The sequence below is a fragment of the Simochromis diagramma genome, unplaced genomic scaffold, assembly GCF_900408965.1.
Source record: "Simochromis diagramma unplaced genomic scaffold, fSimDia1.1 OVJJ01000131.1, whole genome shotgun sequence".
Classification (NCBI taxonomy): Eukaryota; Metazoa; Chordata; class Actinopteri; order Cichliformes; family Cichlidae; genus Simochromis; species Simochromis diagramma.
Genome location: NW_024387200.1, coordinates 3,884,809 through 3,904,906, shown reverse-complemented (window position 1 = coordinate 3,904,906; position 20,098 = coordinate 3,884,809). Strand labels below are relative to the sequence as shown.

At 40.0% G+C, this 20,098-nt stretch overlaps 1 protein-coding gene and 1 long non-coding RNA gene across 3 annotated transcripts in view; both read right to left on the bottom strand.

Annotated features, from left to right (window-relative positions):
* The window catches only part of LOC120745869, a 31,903-nt gene that overhangs the window by 3,418 nt on the left and 8,387 nt on the right, over nucleotides 1-20,098 (bottom strand). The gene's annotated exons all lie outside the window — the stretch shown is intronic.
* On the bottom strand, nucleotides 9-12,536 carry scarb2a (scavenger receptor class B, member 2a). 2 transcript variants are annotated; one of them, XM_040051059.1, is made up of 13 exons: nucleotides 11,899-12,535; nucleotides 7,549-7,706; nucleotides 7,227-7,374; nucleotides 6,782-6,976; nucleotides 6,128-6,219; nucleotides 5,215-5,334; nucleotides 4,683-4,861; nucleotides 3,096-3,214; nucleotides 2,071-2,144; nucleotides 1,878-1,929; nucleotides 1,635-1,787; nucleotides 540-587; nucleotides 9-198 (listed from the first exon to the last, which is right to left on the bottom strand). In XM_040051059.1, exons 1-13 carry the CDS (start codon nucleotides 12,019-12,021, stop codon nucleotides 67-69), a joined length of 1,593 nt encoding a protein of 530 aa, XP_039906993.1. In that variant the 5' UTR covers nucleotides 12,022-12,535; the 3' UTR covers nucleotides 9-66. The 2 variants fall into 2 exon arrangements, with proteins under 2 accessions (XP_039906993.1, XP_039906994.1); XM_040051060.1 differs by lacking the exon at nucleotides 540-587 and having other exon boundaries at nucleotides 11,899-12,536.

Sequence of the window (20,098 nt, the reverse complement as noted above, 5' to 3'; positions counted from 1 at the left end):
GCCCGCCCGTTATAACGTGAAACCCCCGTTCTGCTTCCTCAGCCCCCTTCCTGAGGGGATCCTCGATCAACACTTCTGTGCCTCCACTGGAGACATGGCAATGTAGGAACCGTTCTTCATTGGCTGGCTGGCCGGCGTCTCTGACGATTCGTCTGTTTTGTCGCTGACCGGAGTGTAGGCCGTGTCATCTTTCGCCGTCTGCGCGTGGAGAATCGAGGATAGACGTCGTCAGTACAAACAACAGAAGTGGCAAAAAGTCTGCTTATTAACATTAAAGATATGAATAAATGCTCTGAAATGTTTACACTACAATGCAAATGTGCACCAGTAGTACAAAAACAAAGCCACCACAGAAACATTAACTTAAATTAGGGATAATAATAATAATAATAATAATAATAATAATAATAATAATGACAATGACAACTACTGTGAGGTGAGAAAATGTCCCATAATGATAATTAAAATGATAACAATGAGAGATGGTGGATAACAAATTAAAAAGGAGAACAGAAAACAAGGCAAAACTGAAGACTTACAGCAAAAGAATGAAAAGCTTCAGTAAAATCAATACGTTTTACTTCATTCTAAAACAGAAAAGGAAAAAAGGGGGGGTTACAGAAAATTAAAATTAGAACATGGTTAATACAACATTTCTTCACATTGCAATTAAGCATTAACATCCTCTTTGTGCCGACATATAAACTTGGATGCACATGCGCATGTTCAGGAACAGCTCTTGGAAATATTTGCTTTTGTAGATGAGACAGTGCTCGGCTTAGCACAGGGGTGCACAGCTGGCCTGGCTCCATCTCCAAATCTCTCAGATTATTTATATTGTGTAATCAAAAGCCAGAGAAGTAGGTGCCTGCAGGTAAATTTCTGCTTCTATTTTTTTTTCTGCTAAGCTAGGCAAGCTGTCCTCACGATTAAGTTTCATATGCGGCCACGCAGAGACGCACACAGTGGTATCAATCTCATTTAAGAGATTAGCAACAGAAGCAAATATTTCTTCAAGCTATTCCTGTAACATGTAGCAGGCCTCCTTCTGCACACAGAATAGCAAACTGTAATAATCTGAGAGCTGGGGCTTCAAACTAGCAGTCCTGCACTGTTAGAGATAACAGGGGGAACATGTGTTGTACATCATCTCTAGGCTACTATCGTTCAATGAACTGCAGCTACTACGCTACATTCATGTCTGGTCTGACTGAAAGGAAATGTTGGACAACTTTTGCTTCCTGAATTCAAACATGCATCAGCTGTTAGGGAACGTTCAACAAGGGGAAAAAAAAAAAAAAACCCCAACCCGCATCACGTGATCCATTCGTATTGTGGAAAACTGCTCATGCTGACTTTGCTGCGCAGATATCATGCAATGTGTTAGTTAACATGCACGCAGCTGTGGGTTAAACTTGCAGCTCCTCAGGGTCAATGGTAGAGGAAGTTGTCCATGCAAGAACCAAATGATCAAAACCTTTAAGACTAGTGTTTACTGCAACTTATGACTAACGTCTAACTACCAGACTTAGTTATACTGTGAGATAATGTCAGTGGGCAGCACACACACCTCAAAACAGAGTAACTCTATCATTACTGCAGATTAGTTCACGGCAGAATGTGGCAGTCCCTACCTTCTTCTGGCGGTTTCGGCAGAACAAGACGAGAAACACGAGCAGCAGGATGATGCCCAAGCCCACGATGAGGACGGGGAAGTTGGACACAAGAGTCACGATGAGGAGCAGTGACCTCATCTGGGCTGCTGACTCATCGTCAATAGTCGCCGTCTAGAGTTGTGAAAGATGACAGTACTGACTAAGCAGTTCACTCGCGGTTAGTCAAACACGTTAAGCTGTGCTAAAAGATTAGATCCTCACCTCATTGACGAACATGATGGGGAAAATTGTCTCGGTGATGTTCTTCGTTTTGCTGCGGGGCAGAAAGACAAGCACGGCGAGGTCAGGGGGAGACATCTGGCTCAACATGTGGCTCAACATGTGGCTGAAATGGTGTCACAGTGTATGTGGCAACAGTAAACAGTGGATCAGAGTTCAACAAAGCCTGACTTACGGAAAGCCTTGGACTCTCTTCAGAATGATGTTGAGCTGAGCTCTCTTACAGGCACGAATGGGAACTCCTGCCGTCTATGAAGAGGAGAGCAAAGACAAAAATTGGGGAAGAAGTTTAATTTTCTCTTTTTCTTTTAAGAAAAAAACTGCAGCAACAAGCATGAAAACCCACGAAAAACTAAACAACAGAATTTAGAGGCCAAGTTAGACAGTATCAGAGAAATATGTGTTTATAATTCCCAAACTATGAGATACTTTAGCTATTGTTTGAAAACTTTCTTTTCCTTGTTTGGATTACTGTACGCATGATATCACATAGATATTCTTCTCCCCCCCATCGTCAGAAGAATGCGCTCGCTGTCGTCTTTCCATCTTTGTGTATTATTTGAATCTTTATTTAACCAGGAAGTGAAACTCTTAGCCACCAAGTCACAATGCTACCGCAAGTATGTGCTCTGAGCATTTCTCAGCAGAAACAAGGAAGGTGGTGGGACCATTCTGATGCGAAAGTAGATCACAAAAAAAAAAAAAAAGCTAAATCTGTTATTTTAACATCACGTGCAATTTGAAAAGTGACTTGTGCATGAAAATATAAAAGATAAAAAAAATTAAAAAAAAACTCAAGTAAAAGACTTAATTTAACTCACTCAATGTTAAAGTGATGCCCTGTTTATGTGGTAGGGATGATCAGTACAATAGTACAATCAGTACAATTCAAACTATAATAATAATAATAATAATAATAAAGCTGAACATTATTTATTTTTTTTTTTTATAGGAGTGAAAAACAAAAAATAATGTTGCATGCGTGTTGAGCACTGATCAGTAAAAATACTTATAATGAGCCGAACACAAAATAAAATGAAGTCCGAACAAAAACAAATAGAGGGATTAACCCCCCCCCCTCAAAAAAAAAAAAATAAATAAATAAAAAAATTATAAAGCAACCACTCTAATTTGGAAGGACAGATCGAAGTCCATTACACACCCATTAGTCATGATAACAGCACTGAGTGTTCAACATACCGGCTGCAGATCAAGATACGTCTCGTGCTCCTCCTTGTTGGGGTTAAGGCCATCAATGGCGTTGATGTAAGCGGGGTCAGCCTGATAAAAGTGTGGGAAGGACACCACGATGGGAGCGCCTTGAGGGAAACAAATCAGAGTCATATTTCTATCTAAAGATTAAAACAGCAAGGGTCAAGGAAAAACGATAAAAGTAGTAACTTAAGATAACAGCTAGTGCTTTGTGTGACGGAAACATGCACTCGTGACTGTAAACGATATAATAGAAATGATAGCTAATGAATGTGTGTTTTAGGTTTTATTGAGCGTTGTAATGATTAGCTGAGAACGCTGCTTTTCTTTAGAAACAAGAAAACTAATGTGATCAGTCCTTTAGCAAAGAAGACGTTACTCCTTAAAATGACGCATTAGCAAAACAGAAACACGAAGATGCTCCGTCATAGGAGTAAAGTATAAATAGTAGTTTTCATTTAGTCAATCAAAACGAAACTTTGATTATTTTTTTTTTCCCCTTTTTTTCTTTAAAACATATTTAGATTTTAGAAAGTGTTGAGAACTAAATGTTTCTCCACATCAGATCAAAAAAAAACATTTAGATGTGGTTTGAAATGCAACATCCTCATCTTTTCGTCTTAGTCTGGACCCTCTGGCAGACAAAGTGTCGGTACAAGAAATGCTGGAAGAAAAGTCACGTTGGAAAGCCGAGTCTCCAATTATGGAGATGGGTCTGTGATGTCTGCATGCACAAATCTTGAACACTTGCAGCGTGGACAGTCTGTGCTAAAGATCTGATTTGAGAATTTAATCTCATTTGATTGTAGCCTAAACAAATTTCCTTTAATTATATTAATTCAACCTTTGAAAGCTGCTGTTTCAAAAAAAAAAAAAAAGGTGGGTGCAGGTTGTAACTGTCACATCACTGCTGCAGTGAATAATGTTTTTTTTTTTTTCTTGTGGTTACAGCACTCAGTTTCAGGATGACACCACTTTGCATATCACAGCAGGCCTTGATGTTGATTTGCTGAAATGTCACACCACAGAGTTTCCTTTACATTTGAATTGCAGGAAGTGATGCCAACAGCCAATTGTGTTTGATTATGGCTGAGTTTAATCAGCAGCAGCCTAATATAAAACCATAAAACATTTCCTATTTAAGACTCTTACAGTGTGGATTTTTTTCACTCAAATGTAATAAAACTATAAAAGTAATTAATCAAATGAACAAACAGGAAAGTTTAGAGGTTACGGTATAGCATCTTTCCTTAAAGCCCAGTTAAGATCATGTTATCAGAACAACTGTACTTCCCTTAATAACCACCATAAAATAGTTCAATATTTTAACTGTGCCGACTGCAATCTCAGTCGGCACAGTTAATTATTGAACCACTGAGTAAAATCTGGCCTGCTCAAACACTGGGAATGTCAGATAGCAGCCAGGGCACAGGGTTGCTGACTGAAAGGACCTTTTTTTTGAGGGGTGGGGGAAATGAGGAGAAAAACAAAAATGTGTCATGGGGCCAGTGTGTGGGGGAATTGGGTAATTGGGGCAAGGGAGAGGCTGACGGTGGGATGGCTCGGTGCTCCTACCTTCTCGACAAACGCTGACTTTAAGCACCCCGGTGCCGAGACAGTCACCAGCTGGCACACAGAAGCCCGCGTTGGCGGGGTTGTTTTTGGGGCTCATGAGGACATCATTAGGGGGTGCAAAGCGGTACGCTTGAATCCCTTTCACCTCCACGTCTTCCACATAGGCTAAATGAATAGACCTGAGGAGAGAAAGAAAGCACTCATCACTTAAGGACTTCAGGATGGGTTTAGTAAAGACCTCAAGAGCCATTCAAGAAGGAAATAGTTCTCTTTATATTTATAAATCTTCTAAACAGAATAAAGAATGACAACGCTCATTTCCTGTTCAATCTTGGCATGTCTGGGCCTAACTCTTTCCAACTGAGTTTCTACTGGATGCCTTCTCAGAAGTTGCCCTTATCAGTGTGTTTGTAAGCACACACTGTGCGACTCAGTTGGCATTTCCTTTCATTAACCTCGGTTGAAGTTCTTGTCCTCACCCCACCGGGTGCTTTGCCTGTAAACAAATTTAAAGCCACATAAGGATGCACACCTGCAGAGATCAGCAGCGAAGATGTAGAGCAACTCGTTCCTGTTTATCAGCGGGTGGAAAACTGCGCCATCGGTGCCGTTGATCATGTTGCTCTGATTGGATGACCACCACGACATTTCCCTGTTGATCAAGAAGAACCAGATATTAATTTGTACAAAAAACAAACAAACAAACATGTATTAGTACTGCTCTAGTTTGCAATTCCACAAAAAAAGCAAATATTAAAAGAAATTATACTCATTTAACCCCCCAATTCTCCCTCAGAATTATTTTGCAACTCGTTCTCAGCCTTCACCTTCTACAACAATACAATCTTCCTGAAAGCTGAAATAAACAGGGGAAACCCATAAATATTTCACATCTCTCACAGCTCAGACATTATGTTTTTGGCATTTGGCCTTACTCACATTTCCGGTATTATACGACAAGTGAATAGAAAGCAGGGAATTATCAAGGTCTCTCGAGCTGAAAAATCAAACTGCTGACTGCGATTACACCCATACCACCACTGTGCTACAGAGTCACTACAACAGCAGCCATTTTTGTACGAACAAGGAATTTCAGTATAGTTTGACCGTTTTTGTGTCAGAAACCGAGTATTTCTGTATTGCTTCATCAAAGCGAGTACTTTTTTCAGCACACACAGTACTCTAAACACACATTCAAAGTGCAAGGTTGATGTACATATCCAAATATCCATTTTGCAACCCCTCTCCCCCTAAAGCCAGGGAGCAAAGACTTTCCCCTCTGGACTTTCAGATGAACATTGCATAACGTAGTAAATGCTATTAAGGTGCGTGGAAGGAAGAGGAAGCCATTTGCTGGCTAGAAAGTGTTTCCTACCATTCAAGAAACAATGAAAATAAAAGAGTTTATGTAAAGACAATTGAAAGTGGCCTGTATGAGTTTTTACCTCAGGCCGTTCCACGTGTCGATCTTCCCATAATCCAAGTAATTCTGCTCACCGGTGTGGAACACAAACTCTCCTTCATGGGTGCCGTTTTTCTGTTGGACAGACAATAAAACTGCTGTCAGCTGCTGTGATAGAAAACTGTGCGGGATGGTAAACAGATATTCTGCTGCTATAAGAACATCAGCAAAAAAATGTGATTCAGCTTTTGTATTTGTCAGTGCAACCACAAGTAACCAAGTGAAGATTAAACTTCAGTTTAAATCAATATTTTGAACAAAAAACTGATCAGAAATCAGCTCAAACACAAAAAGGCCAAATACATAAATTTTCTGTTACCAAAAAACAAAACAAACAAACAAACAAACAAACAAACAAACAAACAAACAAACAAACAGACTAACAAATTAGTAATTGTCTTTAAGTCACTCTAAATGCTACACTCAGGATCACGTGGTTGTGGCGTCGCTAAGATGCGAACAATACTCTATAAACAGGAAATAAAAATGTCATCCATCAGCATGTGAGCATTCAGAATTTTCTTACATGACATTACCACAGACTTCCTCTTGTGTGACTACCCCCTAAGAACAAGAGAAACAAAAAAATCTCTGGAAACAACAAAGTGAGTAAAAGTTAAATGGCAACTGAGCTTACCTTCCACATTAGCCCAAAATATTCATCTACTTCAGGCTTCATGGAGTGGACTTTTGTGAGAAGAGGGTCTTTAAAGCCCCACAGAACCTCGTGCACAGTGCGGGTCATGAACAGTTCAATACCCAGGCTGTTTATGTACATGGAAACAATAGTTCGCAAGAAGAAGGAGTAGGAGTTCAGCTCGTTCATTATTGCCTAAGGAAGACGGACAAAGAGAACAATGCTACCATCAGAAGGCTGGAGGCAAAAGGTGAGAGTGCTCCCATCACACACAGTGGAAAAGATCACTGAGTCATTAGTTGCATCTTCCTTGGCCTGCTGCCTTCTGTTTATCCGTTCAAAAAAATGAAAATGCTACAATGAAAATTTTGGGAACATGCGTTTGGATGTCATCCAAAATCTATATGACCTTTCTGCTTCTAGTCATAGAAATCCATTCGCTCACCACAAACGGGATGTTGACAGTCCTGACGATGTCAACCTGTGGGTCTCCGACGGACTTCTCAGGCACAAAGACAAAAGTCTTTGGGTTCAAGGCGTAAACCTTGGTGCCATTTTCCAGGAAGGTTACATTTTCCCGTGGCCTGTACTCCCTGGTGTGGACAGGACATTTGTCAGTTATTCCAAGTTTCTTTTGTTTTGATTTCACACATCAAAATAACTTCAGATGGGTTTCCTTAAACAGGGCTTTTGCAAACATGGCTAAAATATTTCACTTTTCCAACATTACATATTACAGACGCATTTAAATTTCTTCACAAACTAACCTGTAAGTATAAGGTCCGATCTGTTTAACAGATGCCTTCCCACCTGCCATGAACACCTCTGGATTGGTGACGTTGAAGAAGTAATACTCCATATAAACAGGTGGAGGTGGATTCTTCCATGACTCGAACACTTGGCTCTTCTCTGTTAAAGTAATTTCCTATCAACAAAAGAAAAGAAAAAAAAAAAAACATTCAAAAACAGGAAAAACAGGAATAATATCTCCCAAAGCATGAAGTGATGAGAATGTTGCTGCGCTGCATTTGATATTAGGAGTGCTTTCTTTTTCTAGTCTCAAAGAGGGCCATCTGAAAGAACACATGGCACCTTTCAGCAAGGAGCTGGTGCCGGGCCAACACCTCAAAACCCAGAGAGAAGCAGAGGAAAGTCCTTCACAGCTGAAAAACCATCAGCACAGCCAGCCAGTCTTAGCAAAAACTGAGCACAGTCTTCCAACTTCAGCAAGCCTAGGCAAGAATTTGACAGTGGGTTTTCAGTCCGCCCACGGTACTCTCATATTGGAATGAGAAAACATTGCACTTAGTGGCATTAGCCATCATACTGGATGCAGGATGTCAGGTAAGATTTGTAGCCAAAATACAGAAAAACAAAATGACCACAAAAATGCTGAAAACAGCTTCAGACATTTCCCAGATTCTTTGGCTAAACTCCTATGGCAAAAAACCTAAACAAAAATGAAGGTCTCTAGTATGTAAACCATCTGTAAGATTAACCTGGACACCACATGGCTGAACATGAGGAATGGTAACAATTAACTTGAACTGCCAGCTGTAAAAAGAAAATTAAAGACCTTCAAGTATGTTGACTGTTCGTTGACCAGAAAAAACAAGCAAACACTTTTTTTCCCCTCCCATCCCTGCCAGTTTTCTAAACTTAGTGTGGAGAAACGACCCTCTTCCGTCTGTGTCTTTCATTCCTCAAATGATTTGTCGGCTGAGCGGTGCTCTTTAGAGATCCTATACATAGTCCTCTATGGCTTCTCACGGGCACTTACTGTTGTGAAACTATAGCTTAAGGTGTGGCTGCACTTCCTGTTTGGGTTAACATCTTGTTTTACTTAAAGCTATTGTTTTCCGAGCTTTGTTACATCAGTTCCTCTTTTCCTGCTTAAGAAAACCACATATCAGATTATCACAGGGGTCAGCTAAAATATCTACTTTGATCAAGTTAGACAACTGATTAAAGAGGGGAACATAAGATTAAAGCAAACTACAACTAAGTGAAAAAGACAAATTTAGCTGATTTAGTGTTGATGAGATTAAAGATTTTACCCTTTTTGTCTTCTGTTCAAACCTGACTACAATCAGCAATTAGTTTCTTTGCCGATTAGCATTTATTCTGTGAAAAATAGTGCAATGTAAATTATTCAGAGACCGAAATTGTGAATAATTACTTTCAGCCTGACATCCCAGGCAGATGACTATCCAGTATGTGGAAGAACAGAACTTGAGGTACTTAAGAAGTGAGACTCTCTTGAGTTTTGAAGATCCTGTTTCTTAATTAAGAGCTCGAATAAAACTGCATGAAGTGAGAAAGAGTGCTACCATCATAAGATGTGTCCACGCGCTAAACAACAAGCAAAAATGACCCAATTTGTTCCCTTTTAAAAGAAAGCGTCTCACTTTCGAAACAGGTTTGAGTCAACGTCGGGCTTTTTCTGTGTGACAGCCTGCATGGATCCCTGTGTTTGCCAAACCTTGAACAAAGGTCTTCGGAAAGTCCTTCATCAAAGTTGTATTAACATAATTTATCTCTCAGAAAAACCTTGAAATAAAAAAATAAATAAAAAAAGATAGCCAAGGGACAAAGCAGGGAGGTTTTTCAGTGCACACAGACACACTGCGGTGGAATTTGCTAGTGGAAAAATTGTGGAAATGAACTGGACCTTTGCCAAGCAACTTCAGGTACAACTAAGGTGTGGCGTCACAAGCTCCTGCTTTGATCAGCAAAAGAAGAAAAACAAACATTGTAAGCATTGTAAAAATAAAAGCTTTTGTAAATTTCTCTTTGTGCTTCCACAATGTTGAAGCTTTAACATTTAAACTGTGCCACATTTTGAGTTTTACCAACATGACCTTGGTCTTGGAGGCTTTTATACTACGGTGAAAACACAGCTGAGGAGTGGCGTGAGTGGGTGTTCTCTTCTTTTCAGTTTCGTCATCTGAGCTCAACGACTTGGGCTAGGCCAAGCCCGGAACAACAGCAAGGAATTAGGAGAGGTTGCTCCTTAACAAAAATCATACCCCTGGGGGCAAGACGTCTGTCAAATTCCTCACATGGCTTTTATGACTCTTCCTCCACATCCGGCTTAACACAAACTCAAGAGTTTGTGCCTGGAGGTAACGCAGACTTGCCCCAAACACATCGGCTGCTTCTTATTACAAAGAGACGAATTTAAAGTCAGATTAGATAGATTTGTTTGGAGTTGGTTCAACGCGTACAAGACAGCCTAACTCAACGGGAAGACTGTGGTGAAAGAGGATTAGCTATGCTGTCATTTCATGTAATCGCCAGCCACATCAGAATTAGGTCCCCTGTTGATGAACTTTGACTAACTCTCTTAATTTGGGTCCCCTGGGATGGTGCTGTGACTGCGAATGAGAGAAAAAATGCGACCCAGACCTAAATTTAACCCCAGGAAGGGGAAACCATGTCAGTGAGGCAGCTGTTATTGAGCCACCAACTTGAAACAAATAGAATGTTAAACCTTTCTGCTGAGCTGATTTTAGCCTTTTCCTCCTTAACATGAAGATGCAATTTTTTTGAAGCAGGAAAGAAAAGGCAGAGAGGTTTTAAAGTACTGATAAGGATTTGCAGATGGCATTCAACACAATTTGTGTCAGTAAGGGGAATGTGAGGGCAGAGAGCAGCAGGTTTATGTGAGAGAGGGTGTCAACTGGCAGCACCCCCGCTCCATCACCCCATCCATGTCTTAAACTACAATAAAAAGCAGACATTCATGGTTCAGGCTGACCCACCCCTAATGCCCCACCAGTCCGCAAGCATGCAGACATTTAACTGCAAAAGTGCAATGGTGAAAGCAGGTTTTTGAAGCAAAAGCTGTTTCTGTATAAATTTGAATCAAAATACAGTAAAACACAAATGTTTAGCCTGAGTTATTTCTCAAGTGAACGTTATTTTGTAAAATCACTACACAAAACTGAAACCCACTAAAATTAAGCACTTATGTTGAGTAATTTTTACCCAGATAAAATTGCACAAGAAAATTTTGCTCACAGCAAAGACACAAAATAAAGCAGTGCTGCAATTTAAGAAATGTACAGGATTGGACTGCGTGCAGCTGTATTTTAAGGACCTACTTCACCAAAGAGCCAATTATCTTTGGCAAGACGTGAGGATTTATCAATCAAATAGATGCAGATTTGCCTGATTTATACAAGTTGGATGCTTGATTTTCAGAAAGAATGACGAGTTCTACAATATGCAAAGAGAGATATAGATCCACCACTCTCAGTCTCTCCTGCCCGCTCACTCAACTCCCTTCCCCCCATATCCCTCCAGACCTGCAGACCACCCCCCAAAACTAGATTTCTACTACTACTACTACTACTACTACTACCACCGATGATCCCTCTCAGAAACCTAACACCTGAAAAAGACAGTGCATGGTGCCTGTATGAACAGAAATGTGCCATCAGGTCATTGACTGGTACTGGAAAGGTTATGAAATGATATACTGATGATAGATTATATATTTCTCTCATTTCACCCAAAAATCAGCCGCATCTAATATAAGCAAACAGATGCAAAAAAAAACAAAAAAAACAAAAAACCTGTTCAAGGTAGCCAACAAATAAGAGGAATCATTATGAAAGGAGATAAGGTCATGACAAGCTCACCTCATCATATTCCCCCCTCACTGTGGGAGTTACAGGGGATTTCTACCTACAGCGGTCTTTGTGGAAAACATTAAAACAAACCGAAACACGTTAAATGGCCTGTCTTAATTGAAGCTTGTAAAAAACAAAACCCTCGAAATCACAGAGCATTGTAAGGCGACTTAAACAATGTATAAGCCTCGGATCCTGCGGATTCGTGAAGGTGGGCAGGCTCTGGGTTCATCCCGCATCGCTGGAGGGACAGAATGCAGCAAAAAAAACAGCCCATAATAACGTGAACAGTTGAATCTATACAATTTACTCGGTCGTGTGACCCCTGCATGTGCCATCACAGGTGAGATGCTGTAGGTGCATAATTGGCTACTGCAGACGAAACGCTAACATTTGAACCCCTCGTGTGTGACATATGTAAAGAGTGGCAAATGAACCGAAAACGTAAAGAAATCTTCTTTTTTAAGAGATCCAACTCACCTTTTTTAAGCGGCTGTGGATCATGGTTTGGAAGACTTGAGCCACGACCAGGGCGATTCCCACTATCAGGAGATGAGCGCAGATGAAGCCGGTGGCGTAAATGGCACAGGATCTCCGAGTCATGCTGCCGGGCGTCTTTTGCTGTCCTCTTGGCACACAGAAAAAAAAAAGAAACGAAAACTTTTGGACGGTATTCTCCAAAAATCTTCAACTAGAGACGGCGAAGGGGAGGTGTGGGACGGTGTAACCCCAGTCTCCTGAGCAGCAGCTAGGGTTTAAACTTCACTCTTAACGGCTCCGGCGTGAGCTCCACAGTCAGGCAGAGGCGAGGTGGAGGAGGAAATGTGTATCAAAAATGTTGGCACTTCTTCATTAAAATACCAGATACTACTAAAATCTGGTACCTAGAAAGAGAGAAGACGGAGCTGCTCGGAGGCGGTGATGAAATGAAACGGCAGCTCTCGGTACACCGGGACACAGAAAAGGAGCTGACCTCCTCCTCCCCTTGCTCTACGTATTAATGTACCCGGTCAGGCGACAGGCGAACAGCGTCGTTTGGGTAGGCTGCAGGGGCGGTGGGCGTGTGCAAAGAGAAAGAAACGGCAGTGATGATGTTTTTCTTACAAGACCGAAGTCACATAAAAACACAGCAAAACACGTACACACCAAAAACAGTCTATTTTGTCTTTCTTTTTTATGTTTTTATATTTCTCTATATATCGATTTTTTGTGCGTCTTTGCGCACACTTTGTTTGCTTTTGTTGTAGCCAGATGACCCCAGACAGCTTCTCTTTGAGTTAATGCTTAACAACTGTGATTATATTTTAAGTCACAGTGAAACACGAGCTGGCAGTAGTACACCCAGTGATACCAGGGTTATGAATGATTTGGCAGCAGCGTGCACATCCACACGCCGCCGGTAGTGTGACACCCGGTGACTTTTTAACAAGCTTACTGGGACCGAGCTGCACCGCACATACTGGCGGTAACCGTTTTTGGGAAAAGTGACGTTGGGAAGGAAACACCTTCAGCTCGCTTCGTGGCACATCACATCAACTGTGCAGACAGCTGGGACCCGTTACTTTTTATACGGAAACCGCTAGCTCGCCTCATCTTACCTCCTTAAATACGAACCGCGTGGACATGAATAATGTCCCATTCAAGCAACCAACGATTGTTGACGCGAGCCCTTTGTCCGACCAGCACACGTTTTCATTGGTTATCGTCCTCCCGGACCACCGTCTCGAGACCACCCCCTCGAGGCGCTGATTGGTCAGACGCTGGTGAGTACGATGTTGAATTCATCGACTGATTTCTGGGCGGGGCTTCTATAAAGGGGGAACCGGACGATGTGACGCTCTCCGCCGGGAGGAAAGTGGATTCTCAGCGGCTTGTAAGGACATGGCTGAACCCACGCATGATGCTGTGGAGAACAAGAAGAATGTGGAAGATTTATTGCTTGTATTGCACAGTTATCGTGAGGCAAAGTACGATTAAATACTGGCAAAAGTGTAATATTTTAGGTCTTGTATACAAGCAAAAACAGATTGTGTTGAAAAATTTATGTTTTTACTTTAACTACACTAAAAGCACGTATGAATGACCTTTATAGAGCACGTACAGGAAAGTACAGCTGTTTTTAAAACAAAACAATGAGCTCTGTTTGGTTTAGTTACATGCGGATGTGCAAGAGCTGTAAAGCCTTGATTTCACACACACTGGGGCATCTAAATAGATCAGTGTATTTGAGTAGGAGCTTCCTGGATTCATATTGTTTTTTGTCTGAGGTTCTTCTTGTAAGTTATATATCTATATATAGAGACTTGAAAACGAACAATTAAAATGACTGGCATGCAAGCCATTGTCAGTTTTAACTTCCCGAGGAAACACATCAGTTTTGTTTGGTATACAAGTTTTTTTTTTTAATGATTTAAAAATGTGTTCCCTGAAGTTCCTTGTTTGTAAGTTTATTTGTGTAGTTTAACTAATTAAAAGTAATAAAATGTTTGAAAAAATAGCTGTGTGGAAGTAAAAAATTAAAGAGATATTTCTTCATACCTCCTTCTTGATGCATAATGGATTATTGCCCATTTTATAAATGTGCAGGCCCACTTCATGCTTGTTCTAACAGTTAAGATGTTAGAGCTCGATAACCACCCATCATCAGAAGCTGTCCTGGCATGCTCTCTTGCTATTTACCTAATGTAGTTCTGTTTACACTCTGTGATCAGCCTCGTACATGTGAAGTTTATTGTCACACCCTTTTTCTTTGAACAGGAATGTAAGGGGACCATGACATTATACTTATGCTTACGTGTCTGCAGTTCTACAAACAGAGTAATTGAGCAACTTTTCATCAAAAGGCCCTGAAGGCCTATTTTCTCAGTAAGCTCCTTCCAGTAAAGGCACACTACATGTACTGGTATTTTACAGAATACATTTTTAGTTGGTTTTACACAAGGTCATGTCATTGTTTTTAAGTATGTGGGGCTTTGCACCAATTACTATTTTTAAACATTCAAAATATGATGACATTTGTGGGGACACTGATCACTTTCCAGGGCCATGAACTTTGCAGCTGCACTTGAATAATTTGGGTCAGTGCTTTAAAACCCTTTTCTACTGCTGTACATGTATTCACATGACATCTGTTCATGTGAATGCTGATTCTGTATGTATGTATGAATTAGTCCTGGAAGTAGGGACAGAGATAAACAGGTAGCACTTGTTGCAAAACAATGCCAGTAGGGTTGACTAATCTCACTTTAAATATGTTAAACTTTCAGCCATGTGTTATGACCAGATGAAATTCGTGAAAATAAAATTCTTCTCAACGTTTTCCTGAAGTTTTCTGTAGTTTTTCTAATGTTCGTCTTTCGGTATTTTACAACGTTCTTCTCAAAATGGACCTTGTGCTAGCAGAGTCTGTATGAAATGCGATGATGTTTTTAATCAGAAAAGGTCAGAGATGACATTTCTTTAGTATGAAAACAGCATGAGGCTGAAACAGGACTGGCCAGTGTGAGCCACCATCACCCTTATTTACAGGCAACACCAGCTGTAAAGGAGATACCAGTGCAGACACCAGTTTACACATTAAAAAGAAAAACCTGGCTAAATCTGACTCTGCTTCCCAGCTCAATCACCCATTCACAAATTTATCCCAGTGGTTGCAGCTCTTCTCTGCAATAAATGTGAAATCTGAATGACCCCTGTGAAAGAGATCCAATCTCTTGAGTAATCTGTTTGTTATTGACTAGATGTTATTTGATGTTTGGTCGGTGGCCAACAGGTTAGGATTCACCCTGCTATAAAAGGCTGTCTATGCAGTAATGGACAGCCTGTAAGGTGAGCAAGGTCATGCAGCGGCCTCTTTCATAATCCATTCATAAATAAAACAGGACAAAAGAGCACAGGTTTTTCTTAGGAAGAGATATACATTGTTTGATGTTTGTTAGTGGAAGGAACTTACTGGACCGGACTCTCACCATTAATGAAATTGAGTGTTACCTCATTGTGCTGAGCCTTATGGCAATCCCAGAGGATGGGGGCTACAGGAGGGGGCAGCATCTGTTCAAACAAGCGGAGTAAAAAATGCTAAAGAAAATCATCAGGGGGGAAGGATAACAAGTAATGCTGCAACATTGTTTCTGCCAAAAGAAAAGCTGGGAGGGTGAAGCGGGGTAAAACAGTTCAACCTTTGTAATGGTCTCTTTTTATGTTCGGTCAGCAGAGCGACACTGATGTCTTTTTTTTTTTTCTTGCTGGACTTGTTGGAGGCAGAAGACATCAAACTTTGAAAGCTGACAAAAAACTGTTTTATGCAAATAATGGGGCTTATGGTGAGATAAAGGAAACTATTTATACATGCCCCAACAAGAAGCCTCTTATCTGTAGGGTAAATAATTTCAGACAAGTTCTTCAAACTAGTGTCTGTTGCCCACATAGATCATTCACTGTACTCTGACACATTTTTGAGCCCCCCCCCCAATCCACAGGGCTACACCAATAGCTTTTGGTTTGTGCTTTGAAGACATGGCTAAAGTTCAAATGTGGTTGAACAGCAAGCCCTATTATTTTTAAACAAATGGCCATTCATGACTTTGGAAAAGAAAGTCTTCTATGAACGTATCTGTCATTCTGCAGAGTCAGCTTGGTCCGTGATTACATGGTGAAACGGGATTCATTTCACATTGTTTCCTGGGAACAACTTCAGGTCACCAACCTCACACGCCCAACAATTATAATGAGTCAGTCAGTTTAGAGTCAGTCACTCATTGACCCCTGTTTAGTCTCATATTGTGAACAGAAAGTTGTTATTAAGTGTGGTTCTATTGCAAGTATGGGCACTGCTGAAGAGTAAATCCTGTCTTATATTTGTTCACAGGCCAATTGTAAACACATCTTAGCCGATAAAGAAGGTGTCAGATAACACAGGCGGTATGCAAACAATGATTCACGTCTTTAGACTGAAATTTATTTTCAGTGTATTCATCAGCAGCACTGTACGAATAATACAGCCAACACCCTCACAGCTTCACAAAAGTAGCTGCAGGTTATATCTTCACGTGTAAACAGGGACAAAGAGGTGTGTCTGAACTAAGACCGTTGTAAATGGAAAACTAAGACTGTCCTAAATGCCAACATCAGCATGCTAACATCCTCATAACTTTAGCTAACATGCTGACGTTTACTGTGTTCCTGTTAGTTCAGTTGGTGCCTGTAGGTTTTGTGCTATCGTCTTGCAGAACTTGAAAGCAGCTTACAATGTGATGGATGATTAAGCTGATCGAATCAGAACCCGAACTGGGTAATGCCAATGTGCGGTTCAAGCTTACAATGCTGCGGTGGTGCATAGTGTCATAAATAGCACTTAAATAGACATGCCTTTGGTTATGTTGCAGATATGGTTACACATTGGAAAAAAAAATGGAAATGTGACTTGATGATTGAGCTTGATGTGAAATCAGAGGACCAGTAGTTGTCAGTATATTGTACCGAATAAAACTAGGAAAACTGGGGGAGATTACCAAAGCTATTACTCTTTATGCTATGGGTGCCACGAATGTAAACTTAATTAAATTGCTGGGATATTTCAGTCTACCATACACTGAAGTCTCTAAACTAGTCATGCTAGCATGAGTAAAATTACAGTTTAACTGTTCAAGTAATCTAAATGTTTTAGGCATACTTGAAGGTCTAAAGCCTTTAGGTTTAATTTGCTTCATATGCAACATTTGAGAAAGTGTGATTTTGAGTTTGGAAAGAATTTTAAAGGAATCTTATTTGCTTTCCTTGTTTTTATTCATCTTCAGTTTTCCTCTCAGAAGATGGAGTAATATCCCCCAGACTCTCATTTGGAATGGAGTAAAATGTCAAATCTAAAACTCTAACTCTGTTATAATAACTGTAAACAAAGCTGTGGCAGTTTGTTTAAAAACACAACATTGTTACGCTGTGAGAACCATCAGGGACTTCTTAAACACTACAGCAGCATGGTCTATATCACCCTTTAAACATAATCTTAAAAAAAAAAAAAAAGATAACTTGAGCTTTTAGATGGTTAGATGGTTAACCGTTTAGTTAACCCAGGCAATGTTAAAGCTGCTTGGTAATAAAACAAAATGAAGGCAGCTTTTCTTAATTATTAAAAAAAATAGAAGTACGGTATAGTTTTACTTGACAGAAACGATGTACTTTCTGTAGATTCAAAAAGTAAAAACCAACCACACCATCCACCAGGCACATCTTATCATCTGTATTCTGCACCTCCCTCCTTAAAACTACACAACAGAAACACCATTAACTCCTTCTGTAAATACTGCTTGACATAAGCTGACATAGGGCCGCACCATAGTGGAGCCTGGTACCAAACATTAAGTCACGATACTAGCGAGGCAGAGACAGCCTTTGTAAGGCTCGAGCCGTGATATACAGGCATAGTTGTGGGCATGGGGTCTTGTGAGGAGTGCTGGGAAAATTTCACTGGAGGTGATTAATGCAAACAGAGCCATAAAGTACTATGGGAAGAGGACTGAACACTAAATTTATTTCATCCATTCCTCGTTCTCTTTGTACGGACTCACAGTGAATGAAACTGCGTTGTATCAGAAAAAATAAATGTTAGGTAATCGGAGAAATCCAATAACTGCTGAAGAAGCAACACAGAGATCAAAGACAATGTCCTGTACAGCAGTGAAAGCACACAATTTTGAAGTATTTTAGGTGCTTTCTGCAACTTAATACTCTGACTCGACTATTTTTCAGATAGAAATACTGTTCAACATGGACCTAGTAGTTCCTAAATGTGTGTACTGGTGAGTTTACAGCTTTAGCAATTCCACCAAAGACTCAGTTTCATTTAAACTTCTCATGAGATTTCATGTTCACAGCAGGAAAGGTCAGGCAACACAATTCCAATCAAACATCAATAGTCTATTGATTAAGTGAGTAGTTTTTGAGTCTCTGAAGAGCGCCACACTTCTAGGTTAAAAACCACAGGACTAGCTCCACCTTAAAAAGTGACAAATTAATGCAGTTTTACATTTTTTTTAAAGTAATTTAAAAAAAAATGTAATGAAAGTACTTTTACTTTACTAGGTAGTGCACCTAAGAGACAATCTTCCTTTCTCACTGTATGAATGCGTGTTCTCATGGTATGTTACCATAGTTTATTTACTCATCTGAGTTTAAGTGATGGACTGACCACAGTATTTCTTTGTCTGCCTAGGTGTGGCTAATTTCCCACCATTCAGCTTAATGTGTTTTGTTAACTGGAGCCAGTGACTCTTTGTTCCAGGTCAGAGCGTTAATTTAAGAATTCAAGGTGGCGCTTCTCTCACATTACATCACAATGGCTGAGAAATAATCAGTGAGTTTTCACCTGGTTTAAACATATACTGAGTTGACCCGGCTTAGTCTCTGGGCTTCACAATGTATGCATTGTGCTTTAGGCATAGTCTGACAAAAAAGTTGCGGGACTGCAGGATGGCTTGGAAAGGCAGCGGAAAATGATAGTTGTTTTGTAGGGGTGATAAGAAATTCTTTAATACCAGGCAAAATGAACAACTTAATTAATATAAGGACATGTATTATTTCAGCTTGTTGATCAGCAATTTGCTAATGCCTCTCTGCGATTTGGGACTGTGATGAATAATTGTCCTATTACAATTTATTGACTGAATTTATTAGCAACTTATGGACAGCGAGTTCCAGTGTTTATCCATGCTGAAACTAACTGTCAGTTGCACCCTGAATTATGTATTCTCTTAGATACAGCCTAACTGGAAACAGGTGTCATTAAAAACAATATAAAAATGAATACAAAAATATTTATATAGAAAAATAGCATGGTCAGTGTTTTTTTTCCATTAAAAAGCAGTAACCACTGCTTTAAAAGCATTACTTTAGATGTGTAGGTGGTTATATGACAAAGTGTGAGTAAAGTTCAGAGAAATTCACTCCCTCAAAGGCTGACAGGACCCTGACCACAGGACCCTGAAGATGAGCGATGACCTATCGTGCAACAGATGTATTGTACTCCTTACAAAGAGCATGTTGGGAGGTTTGCACATCCTCTTTGGTGTATTGTTTTGTACGGTTGCTCAACATCCTAAAGGCTGTAAAACATTGTTAAAATTGGCAGCAAAGACTTTATAACTGGAAAGCCATCATGCTGGCAACCTCTCTGATTTCACTGTAAACAACAACATTTCCTATTTATTGTAATAGTTTCCCTCAATTGTACTTTTCCGATTCCCGTTGATGAAAGATAGAAACTCTCTGGAGGAAAGTTAATGTTGACCTGTTGTTTTTTAAAATTGATATTATTGTGCATTTGTGCAATAAATAAATAAATACAAATGCATGCAATCGAACAAATAATAAAATCAGTTCTTTTTACTTTTGACATATCTGGCCAAGATAACCCCCCTCCTCCCAAAAAATAAAGAAAATTAAACAATTCATCTGAATTATTACTTCACCATTGTATTGGATTTGTTTATAGATAAATTTATGAAAGTAGGATTTGTTTCAGTAATGTAATAACAAATGACTCTTTCACAGATCACAGCACACACAGTATCTTAAAGATTGAATGTGTAAATACTGTAGAGACACTGGTCCACATCCCAGTGTTTGCTCCAAGACGTTTTTTTTTTTTTTTCCAAATGGGGCTGAACTTTCTAAAGTCAGGCCA